The sequence below is a fragment of the Cyprinodon tularosa genome, unplaced genomic scaffold, assembly GCF_016077235.1.
Source record: "Cyprinodon tularosa strain WSP-4 unplaced genomic scaffold, ASM1607723v1 ctg564, whole genome shotgun sequence".
Lineage (NCBI taxonomy): Eukaryota > Metazoa > Chordata > Actinopteri > Cyprinodontiformes > Cyprinodontidae > Cyprinodon > Cyprinodon tularosa.
In genome coordinates this window covers 276,821-301,632 of record NW_024039301.1, presented here as the reverse complement: position 1 = coordinate 301,632, position 24,812 = coordinate 276,821, and the positions used below count along the sequence as shown (strand labels likewise).

The following is a 24,812-nucleotide window of genomic DNA, read 5'->3' as shown; positions in this document are numbered from 1 at the left end:
TGGGGACGACACGAGTCCGTGCTCACGTTCTTGTGAATTGAGAAACGGCCCGTGTTGCCCTCTGACGGCCGGGCAAAGAATGAACCACGCTTCTAAATCATAGACCACTGGATGTTTGATCCTGACCCTCCTAGTTTTCTCCTCAAACTGAAGCTTTTGTTGCTAAAAGCTCAAGCTTAAAGGTGCCGTAGGAGATTCTTGGAAAAATGGTTCCAGCTATTTTTGAACATACACAATCATGCCTCTCCCTTCTCACCCCTCGAAACCACGTCTTCAAAACACATGAACACAAATGCTGTCTGCAGCGCTGATGATGCAGAACGCTATGATTATTCCTCTGAACAGTTTATTAAAACGTGTGCTTTTATCCTGGTGCCTGCAGATTGGATTACGTATATTAAAAAGGCCTTCCTGCCGCCGCCGCGAACCGCTAGGAGGCGGCCGCGCCATAGGCTTCTGTTGAATGGGATTCCCAGTGACAGTGCATTGCCGGTGTACGGGGGTCTGAGCAGCTCCGACAGAAATAATATTTGAAGGCAGGATGGTAATCTGGATAACTTGACTGCACAGACGATGTTTTCAGGTGGACTTTCTCACTTCAAACTAGATTCAAACTACTTTTACCCACTGATCACAGCAAATATAGCTGCCATTGTTCCAGGCAAAGAAAGGATAGGGTAGCTCCGCCCAGTGCGCATCAGACCCACTTTTTCCACTGCACAGCCAGAGCAGCAAAGATGCTTCAGTCGCGCATCAGAACTAAACTTGTACAAGCTTTAAAAATGAAGCAGCACGCGCAATTTTGCTGCTCCTGCTGATTTAGGTGTGAACGTAGCATAACAGTGGCTAGCTTCCAGCAATGGCGTCCTGCTAGAGCATTGAGGGGTCGATTCATTCATGTGTCAGAGTACACGCACAGGGCGGAGGGACAAGGGCCGTCTTTGGTTGGGGGTTATTCACAGATTTCTCACTGTAGCCATTTATTTTAGTTTCACTTCCAGACCTTCTATTTCACTGCTTGCTAAGCGGGATATCTTAAATCCACATGTTAAAAAATGCGTCAGAAAACATCTCCTACTGCACCTTTAAGACGTGTTGATACCAAGGCTGATTTTCACGCCCCGAGCTAACGATTTACATGTTTTCCCCAGACAGGGAGAAGGTCACGATTCTAGCCGAGTGAATACAGCGAAGAGAGAGCCTAGCTGCTTCTCTGAAGTACATAAAGAGAAATTCACACAGATGGAAAAATCTAATTTTTGCACATTTGCATTGCCAAACCCAATCCCGGACTAGATGTGGCGTAGGGTGAAGAAACACGGCAGAGACGAGCTTTTTTTAATCAAAATGAAAGATGGAGAAAATAAAGTACTGCATGCACTAAAGCGATTTGTAGGCGGTTTAAAAAACAATTAGTTTAGTTTGAAACAATCAGATTAATCGATTGTTTAAATAATCGTCCACTAATTTAGTGATCAATTAATTGTTAACTGAATATAGAGACATTATAGCATTCCTTTAGCTGACAGAGCAGGAATTATACCAAGATTGTTAAAGATTTCAGTCTGTCAACATTCTCTATCTAGAACTCAAGTGGAAAAGTTTTAGTTTCACTTGGTTGGATTTCTTAAAATATTTTCTTTAATGAAACCTTTGCCTATCCGATTATTAAAACGAAAAAATAATCGACAGATTAATCAGTTTGCAAATATAAACGTTAGCTGCAGCTAGGGATGGGAATCGAAAACCGGTTCCTGTTCAGAACCGGTTCCGTATTTTCCGATTCCATGGCATCGTTTGGCAGCTCGCTGAACGATTCTTTTTTCGATTCCCGCAGCACCAGAGCCTAGAGCGCCGGCTCTGGGGAGCATGACTTACGTCACGTTTTTTACGTACGTTACGTAAGTTACGCAAGTTACGCAATTTGGAAATAACTATTCGAGGAGGAAGACAGCGAGCTGCGGTCACTTTTTGAATCAAAGCCCCGTCTTTCCTTAGCCCAGAGGGTAGATCAGGAAATCCAGCTCTATAAAAGCTTGCCCTCCATCCCCTGCAGGGATAGCGCCACACTGTGGTGGTGGAACAAGCAAGATACGCTGCCCTTGCTATCTGGACTGGCTGAAAACTACCTCTGTGTGCAGGCTTCCTGCACCCCATCTGAGAGGGTGTTCTCCACGGCTGGAGACACCATAAGCCCTGAAAGATCCCGTATCCTTCCAGAAAAAGCAGATATGCTCATCTTTCTGCAAAAGAACTGTTAATTTTCCCTACTAATTTTTTATAATTAGTATTTTTTGTTATTTAAAATAGGTTATTATCCCATCATTTGTTATTAGACATTGTTGGTTATTAAGTTTGTTCTTGTATTCATTTTTCATTTAAACACAGATGTTACTCCAGTTTCACATTTCCTGTGGACATCTTGATCTTGTTGAGTTTGTAAGATTGTGCAATAGTTAAGTAAACAAAGTTGATTCTGATAATCAAACTGTTTGTTCTCCTTTTTCCCCCAAATTGGAATCGAAAAAAGAATCGATAAAGAATCGAATCGTTTAATAGAATCGAAAAGGGAATCGGAATCGTGAAAATCTTTTCAATTCCCAACCCTAGCTGCAGCCCTAGTTTAGTTTCTTTTCTCTAACTTACAATTTGATTTTTTTAAACAGCTTGTTTCGATTCACTTCAAACTCATGTTTAATCCCTGATTGGGTTTTTCAACATTAAAGGTACACTATGCAACCGGTGTTGATTTTCCAGCGAGGCTCCCCCCAGAGGGCGAAAGTAAAAGTGCACTGTCGTAAATATGCACAGCTGTTCTCCTGGTTTCTCCGTCAAGCCAGGCGCGGTTGTTTTGAGCTTAGCAGACAGGCGAACGCAACGAATGACTAATGCTGCGTCCACACCGCAGCTGGCGCGACAGAAGCAGCGAGTTTACATGCAAAGTCAATGGTGGACGCGCGTCAAGGCGCAGCAAAAGGTCCCGCGGCGCGTTTCGAGCAGCAGGCGCAGCACGTCTGAGCAGCTGAAGCAGTTTAATCATCTGACGCAGGGAGAGAGACACAGCGCTGATGATCAGAGGCTATGATCTCTCCTCTTAAACAGTTTATTGACGCCTAAATTAACTTAAAATGCAGAAATCTGCCAGCAGAATATGCAGTTTGGATTATTTAGATGAAAAACACCTACCAGCTGCCGCGGTGAACCGCGAGGAGGCGACCTGGCCAGAGGCTGCTGATGAAGGGATTCCTACTGTCGGCGCACCGCTGGTATGTGGGGGTCTGAGCGGCTCCGACAGAAACAATATTGAAGGCAGGATAATAATCTGAATGAACTGACGGCACTGATTACGTTTTCAGGTGTATTTTCTCACTTAAACACATTAAAACTACTTTATTCCCACTGATCACAGCAAATATAGCTGCAAGGCAGAGAAAGGATAGTGAAGCTCCGCCCAACGCGCCTCAGACACACTTTTGCACCGCGCAGCCAGAGGAGCAAAGCTGCCTCAGCCACGCGTCAGAACTAACTGGTACAAGCAGCAAAAATGAAGCAGCAGACGCGATTTTGCTGCGTGAACGTAGCATAACTGCACAAAGATCGCCACTGTGCTAGCAACGAGAATGCTTTTAACTGGGGGCGTGTAGCAGTTCTCGCCGTAAAGCAAGACTGACTCTCGCGAGACTTCTGAGCCTGTGGGTGCGGGTCGGTGCTCCTGCAATTGCAAGTGCGGTATTTCCCCCACAGATCACCAGGGCGGCCGAGAATACCTTTGTTCAACCTGAAATGACTCATTTAATCATCCATAACGTTATGGAACACATTAATTAACTGAAAAATGTTGCATAGTGTGCCTTTAATATACAAAAATGTTTGAACTACTTTGCTTTGCGGTAAGGCGCCTTTCGCATCGCAAAAACCACAAGCTTCCCCTCAGAAGCTTCAGAGCCGTCCTTTACTGAATCCAGCTTTCCACCATTTTTCTTTTTTAAATCTCTAGATCATTTTAGACGACTTAAAGCAGCTTCATTAATTATTAACATCTGTAAACATCAGGCTAAAGTGAATGGCATGTTCTCAGCCATGTTCTCCCTCTGTGTGACGCCTTATTTATACCTCATAGATTTGTTATCAGTAATTCAGATTAAACTTTTTATAAATGAAGAGGAGTTAGCTTCCTACTCACCCCCATCCTGTCCTCGTCGTCTTTCTCCAAGCTCTCTTGGTGAGTTAGGGACAGCCTTCGATCCTTTTTCAGCCATGAGTTTGGGTGCAGGCCCATGCAGCCTATCAGCGCCCCCCGGTGGTGAGCTTCTTTGGGTGTTTGGTCTTTAGCGTGAACGCTCGGGGTCGGAGCAGAGCCGGACGGTGGAGGCGTTGGTTTGGTCTGGTTTGCGCTGAGGGAGTCCAGAGAGTCCAGAGAGTCCAGGGAGGAGCGAACTGGAGCTGGAGACCCTAGAGAGGACAAACTGGATGAGCTGGCCCCCAGAGCGCCTCCGCTGTTCGCTTTCTGACATCTGGACATGTTGCTGCTCCGCCTTTCTGATTGTTCGTCCTCCTCCTCACAGCTGAGCCCGTCCGTACTGCCCGACATGTACGGACAGAACTTTCCCGCGTACGCTATAGCAGGCTCTGAGCTCCGCCTCTGCGAATGCCGAGCTTCCAGGGACAGAGAGTCCAGGGAGGGGGGGATCTCCACAGCTGGGGCCTCCTGCCTCCTGCGCCTCTCTGCCGAGCGCAGCCGGACACCCAGCAGGCCCTCAGCCTTGCTAAGCGGCACCTCTGGGTCGGTGTCTTGGTCGTAGTCGCTGAACGTTAGGATGGAGTCCAGGCTGCTCTGCAGGGGTTTGGATCGAAGGGGTCTTCTGCTGCAGAAACCCGGTGAGCCCCCGCTGCTGTCGTCCAGCTCATTCTCCAAACTGTCGTAGGACGAATCGGTCAGAGGGTAAACCCAGGACTCTAACAAGAAAACAGAACAGCTTAATGGACCATCTTCTAACTGTCTGCAGCTTAAAAAAAACAATAAATGGAAACTTTTACATTTACTGGAAGTGATGCAGAATGGGTTTAATTGGACACTTTCCTTCAGCATTTCTGTAGCTTAATGTCTATAAATCTTTAATTAGACTAAGATCAGAACTTCCAGAAGTAGTTCTGTTCACTTCCAACATCAGAAAAGCACGGTGGTGGCAGCATCAGTGCTGTAGGTACTTCTGCTACCAGAGGAACCATCTACCAGCCCTTCATACAGTATATAATAATAATGAGATTTAGATTTTTAAACCTAAACCCAAATGATTGTTCTAACAGGAACAAAAAAATAAATATAATATAGAAGCACCACAGGCAGAAGTGTCATTCATCTAGCATAACAGGTGTTTAAAATGTGTGGATTAGAGAAAGTTTGCCATCGTTTCCTTCCAACTCTGAGCAATATTCAACTTTCTCATCAAAAAAGCTAAATGAAAAGCGTCACTGTTTACCTGATCCGCTCTCCTCACTGTTGCGTCTCTGCGGAGGCCCCCCAAACAGAGAGGAGGGCTCCTCCCCCAGGATCTGCACACAGTGATCGATCATGAACTTCACCAGCTCACAAACCTGCACAACACAAAGGAACCAAAGACACGTTCAGCCTGGAAGAAGGAAACCAACCAATAAAAGCATTCAAAGGAAAGTGTTGCTGTTGTTTTATTTTATTTTTTTAACAGCTATTTGATGTTGACTTAACTGAAACTCCAGATTTTGAAATGTAGCTCTTTAAAAACCCGGATAATCTACTAAAACAAAGCTTGATGTGGCTTTTAGGTTTTCCAGTGAGTTGATGTGTTTGCTAACATGATTAAAAGTTTCGTTTTTAACCTGCAGGTTTCACAAAACAGAGATCAGCAGATTCCAGCTCCTCAGACAGAATAGCAGCATTGTGTTCATTCAGCTCCAGTAACACTGCTGAATCCGATTTATTTAAAACAATCTGAAATGTCGGGAGTCAAACCAGGAGGAGCCACGTGTAAAATCTGGGTCACATTCCACATCGTGGCATTAGGCTATTAATCCATACTTCTTTAAAAAAAAAATCATTAGTTCTCCAGCTAGGCTCCAAGAACACTTTTTGATATGAAGTGGTTTAAAATTAGTTGATGGAGAGAAGGAGGGATGTGTAACAAATGCAAGAAAAGAAAAAGTCCCAGTTTTATTCTGCTTTGGCAGTTAGGACAAGTATGGAGGCTTTCCAGAAGGAATTAAATCATAAAATGGAAGCAGGTCTGATTACACCTGGAGCACAATCAATGCAACAATTAATACTTCACCTCCCCAACACAAAGCATGGTAGTGGCAGCATAATGCTGTGATGACATAGCTATAACAGCAGCAGATCCCAACTCAAACTCTTAAGATATTTTTTTCTGCAGCTCAAAAGAAACGTAAAGCATTATTTTAACCTTTTTGGCTCCTTCTCCCTCCGCCTCGGGACTGCAGGGGGCGCCAGGAGGCCACAGCAAGCTGGGAGCGATGCACACTGACAGATTGAAACTGGTCATCTGGTTCTCCTGAGCGTTGGCCTGGACCGCATGCAGCATGGCTAACAGGTAGCGGAGCAGAAGCGCGTTCTCTTTAGCCAGGCGACGAATCATCCTGCAGAGAGTACCGACAACCTTCAAGCTGTGTGTTTGAATTCTTCCCAAAAAGCGGAGAAGCTGTTACCTCTTTATGTCTTGGACCTGTTCTTCCTCCTCCTCCTCTTCCTCCAGCACATCTATCCATTCCTCATACACCTCACAGCCCAATAAACTCCCAGGGATTCTCCGCAGGAAATCCTGCAGCAAATCAGGTAAGCCATCAAATAAATGCACACGTGTGATCCCTGCACACGCCTCCAGGGGTCACTGTGGAGCTGCATAACAGAGTGACCTAATCAAAATGTAGAGTAGTAATCCAGGTGAATGGGAAGAGTCTACTGCTGCTGCATGGAGACATGACGGTTTATTCTCTCGTTATCTGTCCAGATGCTAAGAGATGATAATCCAGATTACGTTAATAAGACTACCGGGGCTGTTCTGCTGTGAACAGCTTGTCCTGCTGGAACTTCCCTGCAGAGGCTGAGCAGAAATAATGCTTACAGATGTGGGTCAAAAATATCAAACATCTGTCATCGAATTATATACTCTGTTTACTGGAACTTTAATAAACTTGATATAAGCAGATAAAACAATCTATAAAGCGCCGCTGACCAAGACCTAGATCACTAAGCTGAAGAGCAGAAAACAAGATGAGTTTTTAGAAAAGCTCAACAAAACCTTTAGCTCTCAGCCTTATAGTTGGTAGAAAACCAGCAGACCTTTTTCACATGATCTCAGCTGAACTTGGGAGCTTAGCCTCCCTGACTCAATGCATGCCACACTTTTCAGATTGTATATGCAACAAGAATAAAAAGTTCAAACAACGCATTACTTGGTGTGGATTTATTATTCTAAGGTAAGAAAATGTGACGGGGGTGGAACTGCTTTTGGAAGATGGAGCGGTTCCGTACCTTGAAGACTCCGGCGATGATGAAGATGTGCTCCCGTGTGAGAGGAAGCTGAAGCTGTCCGCCATCCAGAGACTCCCTCAGCTCTCTAACGGCCCGGGCTCCCGCTGAGCGCCGGAAGATCCCCCGGGTCCAGGAACCCTCGTGGTACAGAAACATCAGCATGTCCTGATGGGGAAACGGGTTGATTTCATACCAATAACAAGCTGTTTTACTCAGATGTTTGAAAGTATGATCAAAAGTATCCTCGGTAAATCAATCTCCATGTATAAAAGCCTAAAAAACACCCATCTGAATGTATTTTTTTTTTTATTAATACCTCAGTTTTAAAAAAGATGCTTCCCCTTTAATAGTCATCTAATGTCTGTTTTCTGGTGTTTTCTTTTCAAAGCAAAAAAAAAAAAGAGATATTTGTTAATCTTCGCAAAATTAGCCTATAAGAGGATCTAAGCTTATCTCTGTCCAACATCACAAACCTAAAAGTGGAGTTTACTAATCTGAAAGTGAGAAAGCCCCTCCCCTCCTGTCAACTGTTAAATAGGGTTGAGGATGTGTGATGCTGCGGGACTGATTATAAGGAATCCAATTAATCACATAAAAGCTTGAATTTCTTGCCGTTTCTTGGTGTTTGATTATGTAACTGAAGAGTTGGGGGGAGTTTTATTCCTAGAATTTTCACACATATTCAATACTGTGACAGCCTGCTGTCTCATTCTGAAGCTGTGTGGTAACTTACATTTTACATTTTCAAAATGAGTTGCACATTTCATTTATTTTCATTAGCCTGACTTTAAGTTAGCTTTTTGCAGTGCAAACATTTAGTTAACTTTATTTGTCAGGTTATTTTTTTTGTCAAGATGCAATTGATTAATTTATTTTTTCTTGGGATCTGCCTATGGAGGGCTGCAATGAGCTTCAGCTTTCCTCAATTGATTTTGCAGGCTAATCAGCGGGTTGATACAGAAGAGGATTAGGGCCACTGGAAAAAAAAAAAGTTAACTTATTCTAAAATTTTATTTCAGTTTAATATGGGAAAAAAGTCAGAATTATTACTTTAAACTCAGAATTCCGACTTTTTTCTTAGAATTCTGACAGCTAACAAACATGTTAGCATCAAGCCATAGCCATGTCTGTTGTAGAGACTAGCTCTCTTGTTTTAATGACCTTCTGCTCCTCCATTAATGAGGGGACCCTCGGGCACGTAAAAAGTTGCCTAATTCCATAATTTTCCACCAATGTGTATCTGGCCACCTCAAACAACTCACATCTTTGTCAGTGAAGCTGAGTGCTCCACATCTCTTACTTTATGGTGCCCATCTACATTAAGATCCAAAATTCTGAGATTAAAGTCAGAATTCTGAGATTAAAGTCAGAATTCTGAGATTAAAGTCAGAATTCTGACTTTTTTCCCCATGTTAAACTGAAATAAAATTTAAAAATCAGTTAACTTTTTTTTTTTTTCCAGAGGCCCTAATCCTCTTCCGTGGGTCGAACCATTTGTAATGGGAAGGGAAATGTATTTATTATTTATTTAAATATTCTTAGTTTGGGTAATTTTGTTAATTAGTTACATTTAAAGAATATTTAGTGTCTGGCCAGTTTCTATCTGTTTATTAGTTTGTTAGTCAGTTATCCCTCTTGTGGTGGTGTCAACAGTTCTTTATGTTAAAGCCTGAATTAAATTCTGTTTTGTTTACCTCTGTTTTTGGGCCTATTTATCATTTTTTGAACATTTTGGGAATAAATTAAGACTTTTTGGGGAAAATTTCAGTGGTTTTCTGGCTGGTTTGTGCAAATCCCTTACAAATACACTGGGGGAAAAAAATAAAAATCTAGATAAGTTCTTTTTTTCTTATTTTGTTCTTGATTTGAGAAGGTAAAAGAGACATTTCGCCGATGGAACAAAACAATTTACATTTAAAATAAGAAAACATAATTGCATTGTCTTATGTCAAGTGAATTTCATCTAAATATCTTATTTTAAGAGTAAAAATACTCATTCCATTGGCAAACTATCTCATTTACCTCCTCCAATTGAGGGTAAATACACTTAATTTGAGACATTTTTACTTATTTCTAGATTGTTTTTCCAGTGTAGAGGAGCCACTGACCATGACGGGCTTGGGCAGAGCGTCCTCCACGCAGATGGAGCTGAGCGGCTGACCGAACAAGCAGCCTTGAGTGGCTCCGGCCAGCGACAGCTCGTTCAGGTGAGATGAGGAGCCTCTCCAGAAGGCCCAGGTGATGAGCGAACGCCGCCGTTTGAACGACTTCTGGGAGAAATCTGCAGTGGGAAAACATGAGGAACCTCTTTTTTATCTGAATAAGTAACAAAATACGGGGAGTAGAAGAGACTTTACCTGCCGGTAACTGCTGCTGCGGTGGTTCTGCAGGCCGAGGCTTTAGGATGAACTGACACTGCTTGTACACCTGCAGCTGCTCCACCTTCATGGCCACCTGTCTGTCCGCAGGTGGCGCTGCGACGTCCCGGCTTCCTCCTCCCTGAACCCCAGAGTCTCTCACATGACTCATCTGGATGCTGAAGGGAAACTCATGACCTGAGAAGGAGATGGCAAAGCGCCTTATATGAAAACTTTCCTCGTCTCTCCCCGGCAGCTCGGTCACACTCCTCACTGCCAATGAATGGATCTAGTGTGGCAGTTAACATCCCAGCAAATAAAGCTCAAATGATGCTCCTCACTGTAAAGTATATTTACATTTAATTCCCTTTCAAATTTGATTAATTTCAGAGTATTCCAACGTTTGTGGTTGCAAACGTAGCACTAAATTAGCTGTTTGTGGCTCACCAATAAGAGGATAAGGTGTGTTGTCTCTCTTGGAGACGACCCACAGCTGGAAATCTTTGACATTTCCCTAAAATCAACAGACAGGCGATCAGACAAACGGATATTTTTAGGTTAAGCTATCAGATCGATGCCCGACGGCAGAGCTTATCTGGCTCACTCACTATAATGCCAAACTGCTGCAGGGCCAGGCGGATCACCTCATTGGCTGAATCCCAGTTGCTGACAGGAAGAGTTTTGGTCTGATCAGAGAAGTGAGAAAGACGGTGAGACGGAGGAATCTTAATAAAACAATCTGCTACTGACAACACCAAACAGAAACTTACAATAGCAAAGGTGTTCAGTCCCTTCCCGTAAACTCTCAGAGGGATTGTTTTAGGCTCCTCCTTCTCTTTCTCCTCCTTTATCCGACTGGGAAGACGTAAATAAACTCACTGCATGATTTTTGTTGTACTTATCACAATGAAAAACTAACAGGAGAGTTTTTTTACCTCTTTAGGAGGGAGAGCCATCTCTCCTTCTGCTCAGATGAGCTACGAGAAAGCATGAAGAGGGTTAAACATAACAGACGGACGAGTTTACACCAAACAGAAGCTCTTCTCAGAAAGTTAAAACCAGAAAATGAACGTCCAGAGTTCTTGTTCTTTAGTTTCGCTGGAAATCTGAGAAAGAACTGCAGGTTTGGCTTCCTGCTCTCATCTCTAAAAGCTCATTAGATGACCCAGAATTCATGTTTGGTCTCATATCTCACTTTATTAAAAATATTTTAACGGCAAATTATATCTAGACGCTTAAATAAACAAATAATCACGCTAATATTTGGTAAATGTTCACCTTCCATTCAAACAAACAGCTAAATGGTTGAAGATTGGACATAATGAAGTTCTAAATACATCAGATCTCCTTTTAGCATCAATTAATTTGACTTTTTTCAACCTCTAATCTACGAAAGAGGATTAGACAAAAAAAAAGTTAACAGATTTTTTTTATTTTATTTCAGTATGGTATAGTCACAATTCTGACTTTAATCTCAGAATTCTGACTTTTTTTTCTGAATTCTAACTTTTTTTATTGTCAGAATTCAGTCAGACTTCTGAGATTAAAGTCAGAATTCTGACTTTTTTCCCCATGTTAAACTGAAATAAAATTTGAAAATCAGTTAACTTTTTTTTTTTCAGTGGCCCTAATCCTCTTCCGTACTAATCTAATGAAACTTTTTAGATTACAATAAAAAAGTTCATCTACCTGTCAGCGAGAAAGTTTTAAAATAAGTTATTCCATTTAGCTAATAGTGAAATTATTTCTCTCCATCTCATTAAAGGGCTGGATTATATCATAAGTGGAATGTTTGAATATATTTGAGCATGAATGTTTAATTTGGACTGTTTCTGTAATTATTTAAAGTTTTTCTTAATACAAAAAATACATTTACATTAATCATTAAAAGCTTTGAATTAACATGAACTTTAGGCCAAATTTGGGAGCTAAATTACTACAAATAATGGAAACTAATAAGAAGATAAAGAAAAAAATAATCCTATGAGACAGCAGCTTAATAATAAACTAATAAATATCCCATTTTGATGCAATATTAGAATAAAATGCATATAATAAAATAAGATTAATAATAATTAGCCGATTCTGAAAGCAATGCTGTAAAAAAAGAAATTAGATTAGGAAAAAAAAGATGTGCAGTGGGTTGCCTTGCAGCAAGAAGGTACCAGGTTCGAATCCCGGGATCTTTCTGCATCGAGTTTGCATGTTCTCCCTGAGCATGCATGGGTTCTCTCCTCCCACAGTCAAACAAATATGACTGTCACGTTAAACGGCTTCTCTAAATTGTCCTTAGGTGTCGCAACACCGTTTGGGATAATCATGACAGTAAATGGATGGATGGATAGAAAAAAAAAAAATATCCATTATGACAACAGTGTAGCAAAGAAATAATAAAATAAATAATAATAAACAATTCTGACAACAGTAATATCAGGGGTTGACGTTAAGGATTTTTACCCTTTGGGCAAGTGACTTTCATATTTCATTTGCCCAGAAACAATTTTTACTTGCCCAGTATAATGTTTGATAAATATAGTTCCTAATATTCATTTTTGTATATATATCAATGAAACATGTTTGTTTTTTAAATGTTTTTTTGTAATTCAGTAAGTTTCCAGGTTCCTGGTGTGTATCTGAATGCGTCAAATAATGAACTCAAGCCTACATTACCGTGTTAACATGCTTTTCAATCCTTCCTGCACATTCTTTTCAAAAATAAACTTTGCTTTAAACTGTTGTGTGCTTGGAAAAATATAAATTGTAATGTAAAAAAAAAAAAACTTGACAGGTTAAAAACTTACACTACTACTACTCACCAATTTAACATGTTTAGCTCTATAACATTTAAATGCACCACTCCAATGTCTAAGAGAAAAAAATATTATGAACATTTTTTAATGTATGACCACTGTACGACGGAGTATTAGGGCCACACATGAAGAGAAAAAATATTTTTACCATGACGAGATTAAACTCGACATGTCGACTTTAAAGTCGACATGTCGACATTAAACTCAACATTTTGAGAATAAAGTTGAAATGTCATGTTGAGTTTAATCTCGACGTGTCGACTTTAAACTCGCCATTTCGAGAATAAAGTTGATATATCGTGGCGACTTTAATCTCGACATTCCAAAGTTTGGAGAAAAGAGCAACCGCGCTCCACAGCTGCAGTCTGCGTTTTAAGAGTGAAGGTAGTCTTTGACGTGCTGCAACTGTATAGGATTCTGTGCATGTATCCTGTGCAGCGGTTGGCTCTCTTGAACTAATTTAAACTTTATTGTCGACACGTCGAGATTAAACTCAACATGACATTTCAACTTTATTCTCGAAATGGCGAGTTTAAAGTCGACAGAGCGAGCTTAAACTCAACATGACATTTCAACTTTATTCTCGACATGTCGACTTTAAAGTCGACATGTCGAGAATAAAGTCGACATGTCGAGTTTAATCTCGTCATGGCAAAAATATTTTTTCTCTTCATGTGTGGCCCTAATACTCCGTCGTACCACTGTACAGAAGACTGCCATATGATAGAAATATTTACACTGTGCGCATATAATTATTATTATTATTTTCCTAATCCCTGACTGATCATTTTTAATCTAGCGTGTATTATAGTATAGATTAAATTCATCATCCAGCTGCTGCTCTGCAGAATTCTCTCCCCAAGAGGTGAATCACGCCATCTAGCGGAAAATCACGCAGCTTTTTCAAATTACGCGAGAATGTGTACAAAACAACAAAAATGGCGCCGGCAACGCTTGTGGGTCGTTTTCAGCGAATGTCGGTGATTTTAAAGTAATTTTGAGTGATAAATATTTTTTTTTGTACTCTCCCGACAATAAAAACTACTTGCCCTGGGTGATCGGGCAAAGGTTAACATCGAGCCCTGAATAAGTAATAAAAAACCAGGGCATTTGACAGCACTTTTGCTAAAGAAAAGTAAAAATTTAATAAATGTTAATTAACCCAATTTGACAGCAGTTTTGCAAAAATAAATATGCTTAAAAAATAATAAATAACTGATACTAAATCCATTCTGACAGCGGTGGCGTCACCATCTCACACTTTTTTCCTAAAATAACAGCATTTTTTCTTGAATTGAGCAAGTAAGTGAGACACTTTTCCAAAGAGTTAAGACAATTTATATTTATAATAAGGAAAAACACCAACCACAGTCTTTAGACCCTGTTATTTACCTACTCAAGCATTTAGGCTCAGCTTTTAGCATCACTGGAGTGTTTATCTGTTGAAACACAAACATCTAGAGCTGTTTAGGTAGATCAGCTTAGAACATGTGGAATAGATCCTACAAATACAACGTAAAAAAAAAAAAAAAGCTGAGCTAATCTGCGGGGTGTGTGATCATCCATGTCGTCTGTGTTTACATAATAAAAGTGTGGATTATTGTTTGTTGCGGTGTAAATGTGTGTTACCTAAACACGGCGACGCAGTTCCAGGTGGGCCAGCCCATGACGAAGCTCCGCTCCGGGGCGGTGCTTCCTTCACACACCTCGTCCATACAGCTCGCCGTCCACATCTCGCACACACACACCTGGGCTTTCTGCTTGAAGTTGTTGGCTGACCTGGAAACAGAGTCGTCACGCAAACGCACACTGATTGATGCAACTGAACACACAGAGGCAAGGCTGCACGCTGTTGGGGCTTTACTTGGCTTTAGCTACCACCAGGATGTCACTGAACAGGAAGAGGTGTCTGTCCTGGGTCTGCATGCCCGTCTTCAGCTGGGCGTGTCCGTAGAGGAGGAAGAACCTTTCGGGGCCGACCAGAAAGGACTGGACTAACGGGCAGGTTTCTGGAAACGCAGGAACCAGGAAACTCTCCCTGGAAAAAAGGCAGACAGCAGAAGATCAAACGACACATGGACTCTATAAAGCCATAACCTGCTGCGTCTTTAAAGGGGTCATAGAATGCAAAACAGAGTTTACATTGTTATAGATGGAGGACGATAGTTTAGTGGGTGAAATGGACGTACGGAGATGTTCAAACCCCATCGACACCTCCTTTCTCTGCAAAAATCTCACAATTCTAAACTTTCACCATAAAACGGGCGAATCCAAACGAAGCGAGTTGACGTAAACTCTGGGATGTTGCCTTATTTGGTTCTGGCCTGTACTTTTGCCATGCCCTGAAATTGACATACAGACCAGCCCAGTGGTTAATAAGTGTCGACTACGGGGCCGCTGACTGGACTGGACCTCAGCAGAGAGTCATGCCGGGGGAAGCACGGGGCGGCCTTTGTCCAGGCTACTGTCACCGGGTCAGGTTTGGTCGCTCCGCCCCCCCACTGCCCAGGAGCTGACGGCTCGGTTTGAATGCCTGGTGTGTTTCAACTACGTGCTGCACTGTAGTCGACCAAAATCCTGGACGATTTGTAAATTCCTCCTGGATATTTTTACAGGTATGAAAAGTAGAACATGTCTGAGTAAAAGAGGACGTCTGGTCACCCTACCATATCAAAAATTTTAATGTTTCAGGGAGTGAGTGCTTGTTGCTATAATGTGTCTTTGCTCAGCAGCTTTGCTCGTTATAAACCATCCAATCAGAGCACAGCTCATCTATATATTCATGAGCATACCATAAATGGAAGAAAACTTGTCGTTTCATTCTAGGGCTTTTAACCAGGCTTGCATTAGGGCTCATAGAACAGTAAATATGCCATTTTCAGTCCAACCAATGTTACACACCCTATTCAGAGACCTTAAGGACCAAATACCATATAGAATCATTCTATGACCTCTTTAATACTCAGCTGAAGATATCCTAACCCTGCAGGTAACACGGGGCAACTGAATTCACAAGCACAAAGTCCAGGATTTATGTGCAAACAACATCAAGCAGTTAACTGCTAAAGTAAGTTATTTAATATTAGCTCCCTTAGATAAAGCAACCACAAACTCTGTGATCTGATTCGACCGTTCCCGTTCTGGAAGCAGCGTGACCGACCGGTAATGCTGCACAGCAGCCGACTCATTGCTTTCTTACTTACAGCCACGGTGAAAAGAAAGCACACCCACTTTCATCTCTAGAGGAGATAATAACTATCATCTGGTTCTAAGATTATTTGAACCTAAAAAACAAGGAGGTTAGAGTCATAATGGAGGTACTGTGAGCTAATGGGTGGAGCTTCCTTTATCAGCAATAATGGAGGAGTTTATATTCGACTCAGATGCTCTATGAGGTGCTGATGTAGATGGTGCGTTTTCCTTTTATACATTTAATAAACTAACTAAGACCTGGAGAGGCTGGCATGCAGCTCTCTGGTTTATTAAAATAACTAAAAAAAGTAGTTTCCCAAAGCTGCATAAAGAGTGAGATAGTGCTTCTTTAGTGCAGGTTTATAAAGTTAAAATGATCAGTTTTGCTACAGTGGTTTCAGATATTTTAAAGATTCGTTTTCAGGTCTTCCAGATGTCACCATCAATACATTAAACGCCAAATTAAACCAAAGTGTTCTATGTCTTTAGTGTATAGATACCCAGAAAAACTCAAATAAATAAACTTGTGGATTTGATTGATTGATTGACTTTATTGACCTCATAGTGGAGCAATTTACTCGTTACATCGGCTCAATCGTCAAAAAGAAGGAGATGCCAAAAGGAGGAGAAGGTGTATGGGGGTATATACAGTGCGTCCTCATACACGCATATATATATATATATATGCAGTCTCTTATTTAACATGATTATTATACAGCGTTATTGCAGAGGGCACTAAATAGGTATAAAATAGGTATATAAATAGGTATAAAATAGGTATATAAATAGGTATATAATAAGGTATAAAAACAAAAATGCTAAAAGTCTAAAGTATTTAATCAGGTTTCAATACTTTTATTTCCTTTATATGCTTAAAATTTAAAGGATGAACCATATACATTCCTACTAAAGGACTGTATTAGGGCTGCAACTAACGATTATTGTGCCAATCGATTAATCTGTTGTTCATTTTTCATTAATCGATTAATAATCGGGATAACCAAAGGTTCCTCAAAGTAGATTTTTTTTAACGAAATGAAACCAGGTAAAACTAAAACTTTTCCACTTGAGGAGTTCTGGATAGAGCATATTGACGGAAGAATAAGCTTTTTTTCACTTAAATGCAAATGTTTACATATACACATATATACACTATATTGCCAAAAGTATTTGCTCACCCATCCAAATTATTGGAATCAGGTGTTCCAATCACTTCCATGGCCACAGGTGTATAAATTCAAGCACCTAGGCATGCAGACTGTTTTTACAAACATTTGTGAAAGAATGGGTCGCTCTCAGGAGCTCAGTGAATTCCAGCGTGGAACTGTGATAGGATGCCACCTGTGCAACAAATCCAGTCGTGAAATTTCCTCGCTCCTAAATATTCCACAGTCAACTGTCAGCTGTATTATAAGAAAATGGAAGTGTTTGGGAACGACAGCAACTCAGCCACGAAGTGGTAGGCCACGTAAACTGACGGAGCGGGGTCAGCGGATGCTGAAGCGCATAGTGCGAAGAGGTCGCCAACTTTCTGCAGAGTCAATCACTACAGACCTCCAAACTTCATGTGGCCTTCAGATTAGCTCAAGAACAGTGCGCAGAGAGCTTCATGGAATGGGTTTCCATGGTCGAGCAGCTGCATCCAAGCCATACATCACCAAGTGCAATGCAAAGCGTCGGATGCGGTGGTGTAAAGCACGCCGCCACTGGACTCTAGAGCAGTGGAGACGCGTTCTCTGGAGTGACGAATCGCGCTTCTCCATCTGGCAATCTGATGGACGGGTCTGGGTTTGGCGGTTGCCAGGAGAACGGTACTTGTCTGACTGCATTGTGCCAAGTGTAAAGTTTGGTGGAGGGGGGATTATGGTGTGGGGTTGTTTTTCAGGAGCTGGGCTTGGCCCCTTAGTTCCAGTGAAAGGAACTCTGAATGCTTCAGCATACCAAGACATTTTGGACAATTCCATGCTCCCAACTTTGTGGGAACAGTTTGGAGCTGGCCCCTTCCTCTTCCAACATGACTGTGCACCAGTGCACAAAGCAAGGTCCATAAAGACATGGATGACAGAGTCTGGTGTGGATGAACTTGACTGGCCTGCACAGAGTCCTGACCTCAACCCGATAGAACACCTTTGGGATGAATTAGAGCGGAGACTGAGAGCCAGGCCTTCTCGTCCAACATCAGTGTGCGACCTCACAAATGCGCTTCTGGAAGAATGGTCAAAAATTCCCATAAACACACTCCTAAACCTTGTGGACAGCCTTCCCAGAAGAGTTGAAGCTGTTCTAGCTGCAAAGGGTGGACCGACGTCATATTGAACCCTATGGATTAGGAACGGGATGTCACTTAAGCTCATATGTGAGTCAAGGCAGGTGAGCAAATACTTTTGGCAATATAGTGTATATATATATATATATATATTAGTGCTGTCAAAATTATCGCGTTATTATTGCGTTAACGCGAGGCCATTTTAATGGCGATCATTTTTTTAACGTGAGATTAACGCTATGTGGTTTTATGGTACAATTTTCCAAGTACATCCCGCTGCAGCCTGCGGGAAGGCAGGGCTATTTTCCCCCAGTCTATGCATTTCTCATAGGCTTCGAGAGCGGAGCTCCTCAAGGAAAAAAGACGCTCATACACTGGGTAGCGCTAGTGCCTTTTCTTTAAGCCCCACCTCCAACAAACAAGTTGAGTGTCTGGTAACTAGTAGCAACCTGAAATACGCTGAGAAAACAGATTACTGAGGTGAAATGGAATCTGCTACGGCACTCTTGCTGTCTGTGTACATCACAGGTCAGTATCGTGTGCGTGTGTGTGTGTGTGTGTGTGTTCTCATTTTTGTTAAGAGGCTGAAAAGTAACTTTCTAGAGCATAGACTACCTCCATCTAGTGATGTCGGTCTATTGATTTTGATGTATTGATTGAAAATTGTTCATTATTACCTTGGTTAATTAACATCTAATGTTAACTCTACTACATTTTATAGCAGTAGGGTAAAATGCTTGTCTTTGTTCAAAAGACTGTATTAACTGTAAAGACTGTCTTTTACATCAGCCTGTTTTCAGGGCCTTTTTTTTGGCTACATATTTGTTATTTTTTGCTACATGCCTCCCCATCTTCTTGCCATATGTTTCTATGGCATAAATCAGTGTCTGTGACCTGTTCTCATTTAAAAAAAAGAACATTGGCACAAACCTAGCCTGTATGTATTTTTTGTATGTCATCAAGAGTATTTAAATGATTTTCAATTAGAAAAAAAATGTGTGATTAAAATGCGATTAATCGCGAGTTAACTTAGGCATTGATGCAATTAATCGTGATTAAAAAAAATTAATATATATATATATTGATTCTAGTCAGAAATACACTTGCAAGCCCGTCGGCTCAGCTTGTGAATTTTCTTTTGTTGCCCTTTCTCAGACTGGGGTCGGATCGTCGCCTAGGAACCTTTCCAGCCAAAGGAACGACAGCCTCAGAAAGGCGGCACTTGTTTTCCTCTACCGAGTTGGCCTATTGATGCTTACTGATATTAAAATTGTGCAATGATATACATTTTAATAAAATAAGAAGCTGAGAACACAATCAATTAGAAACGATAATAAAAACTTAAACCTTTATAAGGGTTTATAATGCCTCGGCAGATGGACGCTCACACTAAGCCTGGTTCTGCTGGAGGTTTCTTCCTGTTAAAAGGGAGTTTTTCCTCTTCACTGTCGCTACAGGCATGCTTAGTGTGAGAGATTAATGAAGAGTGAATGAGTCGATGCAATCAACTAGTTTTCCTTAGATAGAAAACTTTGAAATAATTTTACTGTATGATCTGGTGAACTGTAAAGTGCTTTGAGATGACGTGTTTTGAATTGGAGCTATAGGAATAAACTGAATTAAATTGAAAAGTCGTCTAATTTTCTGTTGGAGGCAGAATTAGCATCTGCCCTGACTAGCATTATAGGAAGAAGGAATTTTATTTTTACCTTAGGCCTGAAGATGGTTCGATTCCAAGACACTCAATTAAGTCGCCTACTTTTATTGAGGCTAAAATGGTTCCTTGATCAGTTTTTTCTATGAGTTCATATAAATATTTGATCTGCCATATCGAAGACCATTGCACACGATTGGGTTCGAAGAAAACATTTGGAAATTATTGCATTATCAGTATGCAGTAACAGGCAAACTCAGTAGAAGAAAATAAGCGCACCCTTTCTAAAACTGTAATTTATTGGCCGGAAAGGTTGCAAGGCAATGATCTGACCCCAGTCTGAGAAAGAGCAAAAAAAAGACGCAAGCAGAGCTGATGGGTTTGCAAATGTATCTCTGACTCAAGCAGAGGCTGGTTTGAACGCGAGGAGAAGGAAGGAAGGAGAGTCGAGAGAAAAATTTCAGTGCAACAAGCATTTAAACTGAGAGCAGAATCAAACATTTGATGGAAAAGAGAAAAGATTTGAGAGAATCAAAGTCTTCAAAGTGAGAATTACAAGTTTTGAGTGTAAGTAGAGGAAATCCTGCTCTCTAAAAGAAAAAAAGCAAGCTCTTGGTTTTTGGCGGGAAAAATCCTCCATTATTTTTTCCCTATTGGATAAGCAGCCATCTGACTTATGAACTAAAACCATCTTGTCTAATAAAAAATTAACAGGTGTTTATTCCAAAGCTTTGTTTCAGTCTAAATGTGGTGACCTGACATGTCTGATTGGTTAATGTTCAGTAGTTAGCCCCATCTCCTGCAGGAGCTTTTTAATTAGGTTACTTATTCTTCACTTTCCCCTTCCATATGTCCAAAGGCACACTCTATTAATAGGCGCCTGATCCTTGGATAAGTTTGTCAACAGCAGGATTATCAATTAGAGTGGATCCAACACTTTACTTAGAGGGTTGGCAGTCAGAGCAAACTCTGCACGTGTGTAAATGTCAACAAGAGCGGTATAAACATGGTAGAAAGCAACGGTTGGACTAATTTGGACAGGTTAGAGTTAGGGCTGAACGATTTTGGAAAATAATCTAATTGCAAATTTTTTTTCTTTATATTGCGATTTAATGCAATTTTTTTCCCCCAGTTTAATTGATCATGTCTTTTTTTAAACATATACAAACAACAAATCAATCTGTTTCATCGCTGTGCAGATTAGGTGCTAAAAGACACGCTGTGTCCTAATTAATGATCGCATTCTGCCTACGATATATTTCAACCAAAATTGCAATTTAATTTTGACTTTTCTCTACATAACCACAAGCAACAAAAATGGCCTCTAAATAAAGACAATTGTAAACAAGGACTATTTAAATCAAGAACTTTTAATGTTTTTATTAATCAGAATATTATTCAAGAGAACAGCTTTTAACTGATTTGGACATCAGTCCTTGTTAAACATGAAGTCCAAAGTGCAACCAACAAACCAGTCTATGTATTAAACTGATTAACTGGTACTTAGTGCTATGTATAAATATATAAACTCTAAAACAAGTAATAAAATTAGATTATCTCACTGCTGCAACTGTCTTCCCTTCCATGTGGAGGCAAATCCACTTTAAATATTTTACTATCACCTAAAGAACGCGTCTGATTAACTAATTGTTACATAGCCAAAAATTGCAGACGTCCGCAATTTGGAAATTGCATTTTTTTCAATCGCGATTATATTGAAAATGCGATTAATTGTTCAGCCCTAGTTAGAGTTTGGCTCATGAGCCACGTCTGATGCTAGTGACCGACTGTGCAGGGTTGGATTTTTTTGTCAGTACCTGGACAGAGTTTTGGACCTGGTGAGAGCCTTGGTGATGACCAGAGACGGCGCAGACTGACGTCGGTAACTCTGGAACTTCATTCGCTGAAACAAAAACAAGGTTTCAACAAAGAGAAATCAGAAACAGTCGCCAAATCCCGTGCAGTCAGCGAGCCGTCTGACTGTTTTTCTTTTTATTGAAGGTTTCTGCTGCAGATGTTTCTTCCAACTAATATCTTATTTACCATAGAAAATTCTTTTAGGGTAATCTTATGTTTAGGTTTTATAGAAACTATTCAATTATAAACTGACCCACTTTAGTTTCTTATAATTGGATAGAAATCTGACCTGCTTGTTTGGTTAAATGCTTTAGGATTGATTTAATTGAGACCTGTGGCTATAAATAAATAGAAGGTTTAAAGGTAAGCATGCTTTTTTTTTTTTTTTTTCAAAGCCATTGTTTGCTTTCTCAAGCAGCGGCAGGTTAAAAAAAGTTGACCTTACTAATGTTTTCCAATTCACAGAAAAAAAAACGAGTAATCTGATTTAACTTTCTCCACCTATTAAGTATTTCCAAATCTCTGCAGCGCTGAAGTCCAGCAGCTGTTGCTTGCAGCCATATTGGTATCCTATTATCTCCGTGTCCCCACGGGGATCAATAGGTTTCGTTTAATCTAATTGTGAAAGGATTTGTGGGACTAAAGCGGGGGAACAAACAGCCATTACATAACTGTCATTTTTTTTTTATAGTATGTAAGATTAACCCACTTGGTAGAGATCACCTGATGCACAGTTTGCCCAGAAGCCTTGCTGGAGACACAGCGAGCATTCAGGAGAAGATGATGTTTTCGTCGGATAAAACCGAGATCAAACTTTTCAGCCTACATGCAAAACAATAACACTGCACATCAACCTACAGTAAAGCATGGTGTTAGCAGCATTATGCTGTGGGGTGCTTTCTTTCAGTAGGAAGAGGAATATTGCTCAGAGTTGATGGGAAGGAAGGTCTGATCTGTGGTCTTAAAGGTTACCGAAGAGAATCGCAGATTTATTAAGTATTTTAGCAGGTATTTGAAGCTAAACACCGACTTTATCGCATAAATATGATTCGTTTACAACCGACGGCATGTTTGCTTTTCAAGCACAACTAAAATTCACATGAAATTAGCCTGTCATAAACTCTTTCATAGAATATTTGCTAATTAAAAGTGGAGTAAGGACTCTTTTATTGCTTGAATCCAGATCTCAAAGTTTAAAAAGGACTGAGCAGAAAACAAACAAAGCTAGACTCATCCGTCTTCCTCTGTCCAAATATCAACAATCCCATCGTTTCACTTCTTAACATCACTGATTTCACACGGTCGCACAGCGGTGAAACATTCCTGATCCTCCCTGCTTCACAATGTCAGCATTCAGAACTCAGAAACAGTCCAAATGTCGGGGGGAGATAGATGTTCTATAATAGAACCAGTAACCAGTTCTAGATCAGTTAGAGGTTAATAAACAGAGGGGGGAAACAGCCAGACACACTTACTGGAAAACGTTACCTAAAACACATTTATGTAGTGATGAGAATTAAATAGTCACTCTACCCCAAACATTCCCTATAAATTACACTAATCTGTTTTTCTAGTGTGGCTTTTTCTCTAGATTGATCCTACTGTCTCTGAACTTTCAGTCAATAATCCCAAACAACCTTTTCTATACGTCACTTAACATGTGAAAGATGAGAAAATGTGTGGTTAAACTGGGGAAGCAGCTGCTAGAGCTGAACTTATCATAATATAACAGTTTGTGACTTTAAAAGCAAGGAGAGCAGCCGTATTTAACCCTTTAAAGCCCGATCCAAGAATAAAACAAAACAGAAAATTACTTTTTTTTGGTTTGAAGTCCTTATTTGGCCTTTTCACAAAATATGTAAAAAGAAAAAACGGAAATACATTTTTGATATTAATAATTTATTACTATGCGATAAGTTAAGATTATTTTTTGTGTAGTCTTCTGCCCTCTGTTATCAGGTATATCTGATTGTGTACAATAGGATTTTGAGCAAAGTTTTTACCATTAAATTATGCAAAAGGTGTCAGACGCAAAACATTTCAGAAACCGTATGTATCAAATATGATACATTTGGCATTACAGGGTTAAGAAGCAGCATGAAGAGACTGAAACTGAGTGTTTTTCAGAAGCAATAAACACTTCAGGGCCGTTTAGGGTGAAGCAAAGGAGTAATATGTTCAAAACAGGTCAAGTACAGCAGAGGACGTGTTATGCTGTGGGCCTGGGTCACTATTAAAAGCCTTTAGAGCAGAGTGTCATCATGCATTTATTGAAGTATGTGTGTTTTGTAAAATAAATTAAAAAATGTGGCATTTTCCAGTAAACTGAAAGGACTCTTCATTGGGTCAACATCCGAGAAGAAAGCATTAGAGGAGATCTGCTATTGTGTGGTGTAGAATAAAAAAAAAAAAAGATGCAGTTGTGCTCAGAGGATGAGTTGATCCAGTTTGAGTGTTTGTTATTCAAACATCATGCTGGTAATGGAAATAAAACCAGTGGAGAGGGAAGAATTCGCAGCAGGGCTTTGATAGAATAACTTTTTTTAACAGTTGCTGTTACAGAATAAACTAATTTGAAGTATTTACTACCTCCATGTTGTGAGGTAAACAGCTTTTAGGTGTGAACTTTGACTAGGCCATTCTAACAGCTTTGTATATTTCTATTTAGCTCCATATTTCATCCATTATTCTTCTCTATCCGTTATAAAGAGTCTTCGACAGCATAGTACTACATATTTTTTATCAAATAAAAACAATTATTAGATTAATTTGATCCAATTCAAATATCTTTTGCTCACATTAAAACAAAAATGCGAAGATCTAGGCATCCCTAACTCTAGTCTAACAGTTGAGTGAAAGTCCTGACCTCTGACCTGCCCTGTCTCCCCCTCAAACATGCAGATAAAACAGTCATTCATGTGGAGGATGGAGGAAATCTCACCCGTCTGTTTTCCTGCTGGCCGCCCCGGGTGAGGCTGTCCTGCCGCTGCTGCGGAGACATGCTATCCATCCAGTCCCTCAGTATCCAGATGTCCTTAAGTGACACAGCGATAACCTCCCTGTCAGGAGCGCGCAACACATCTCAGCAGAAGCTGAAGGAAGCAAAAACATAAGCAACAAAAAAAATAAAGGTTTGAGGAGAGAATCTGAT

At 40.5% G+C, this 24,812-nt stretch overlaps 1 protein-coding gene across 2 annotated transcripts in view; it reads right to left on the bottom strand.

Moving 5' to 3' along the window:
* Window positions 1–24,812, bottom strand: part of LOC119796975 (rho GTPase-activating protein 20-like) — a 27,536-nt gene extending 2,724 nt beyond the window's left edge. Inside the window, exons 1-15 of one of the 2 annotated variants that reach the window (XM_038305781.1) lie at window positions 24,603–24,812; window positions 21,622–21,707; window positions 14,557–14,730; window positions 14,322–14,471; window positions 10,818–10,859; window positions 10,653–10,737; window positions 10,491–10,568; window positions 10,330–10,396; window positions 9,883–10,080; window positions 9,634–9,806; window positions 7,526–7,690; window positions 6,700–6,812; window positions 6,438–6,630; window positions 5,481–5,595; window positions 4,184–4,956 (exon numbers count right to left, since the gene is read on the bottom strand). In XM_038305781.1, the coding sequence (XP_038161709.1) occupies window positions 4,184–4,956; window positions 5,481–5,595; window positions 6,438–6,630; window positions 6,700–6,812; window positions 7,526–7,690; window positions 9,634–9,806; window positions 9,883–10,080; window positions 10,330–10,396; window positions 10,491–10,568; window positions 10,653–10,737; window positions 10,818–10,859; window positions 14,322–14,471; window positions 14,557–14,730; window positions 21,622–21,707; window positions 24,603–24,671 (2,481 nt within the window). In that variant the 5' untranslated portion in view covers window positions 24,672–24,812. Of the gene's footprint in view, window positions 1–4,183; window positions 4,957–5,480; window positions 5,596–6,437; window positions 6,631–6,699; window positions 6,813–7,525; window positions 7,691–9,633; window positions 9,807–9,882; window positions 10,081–10,329; window positions 10,397–10,490; window positions 10,569–10,652; window positions 10,738–10,817; window positions 10,860–14,321; window positions 14,472–14,556; window positions 14,731–21,621; window positions 21,708–24,602 lie in introns of those variants that run through there. The other variant, XM_038305782.1, reaches the window with a different exon arrangement.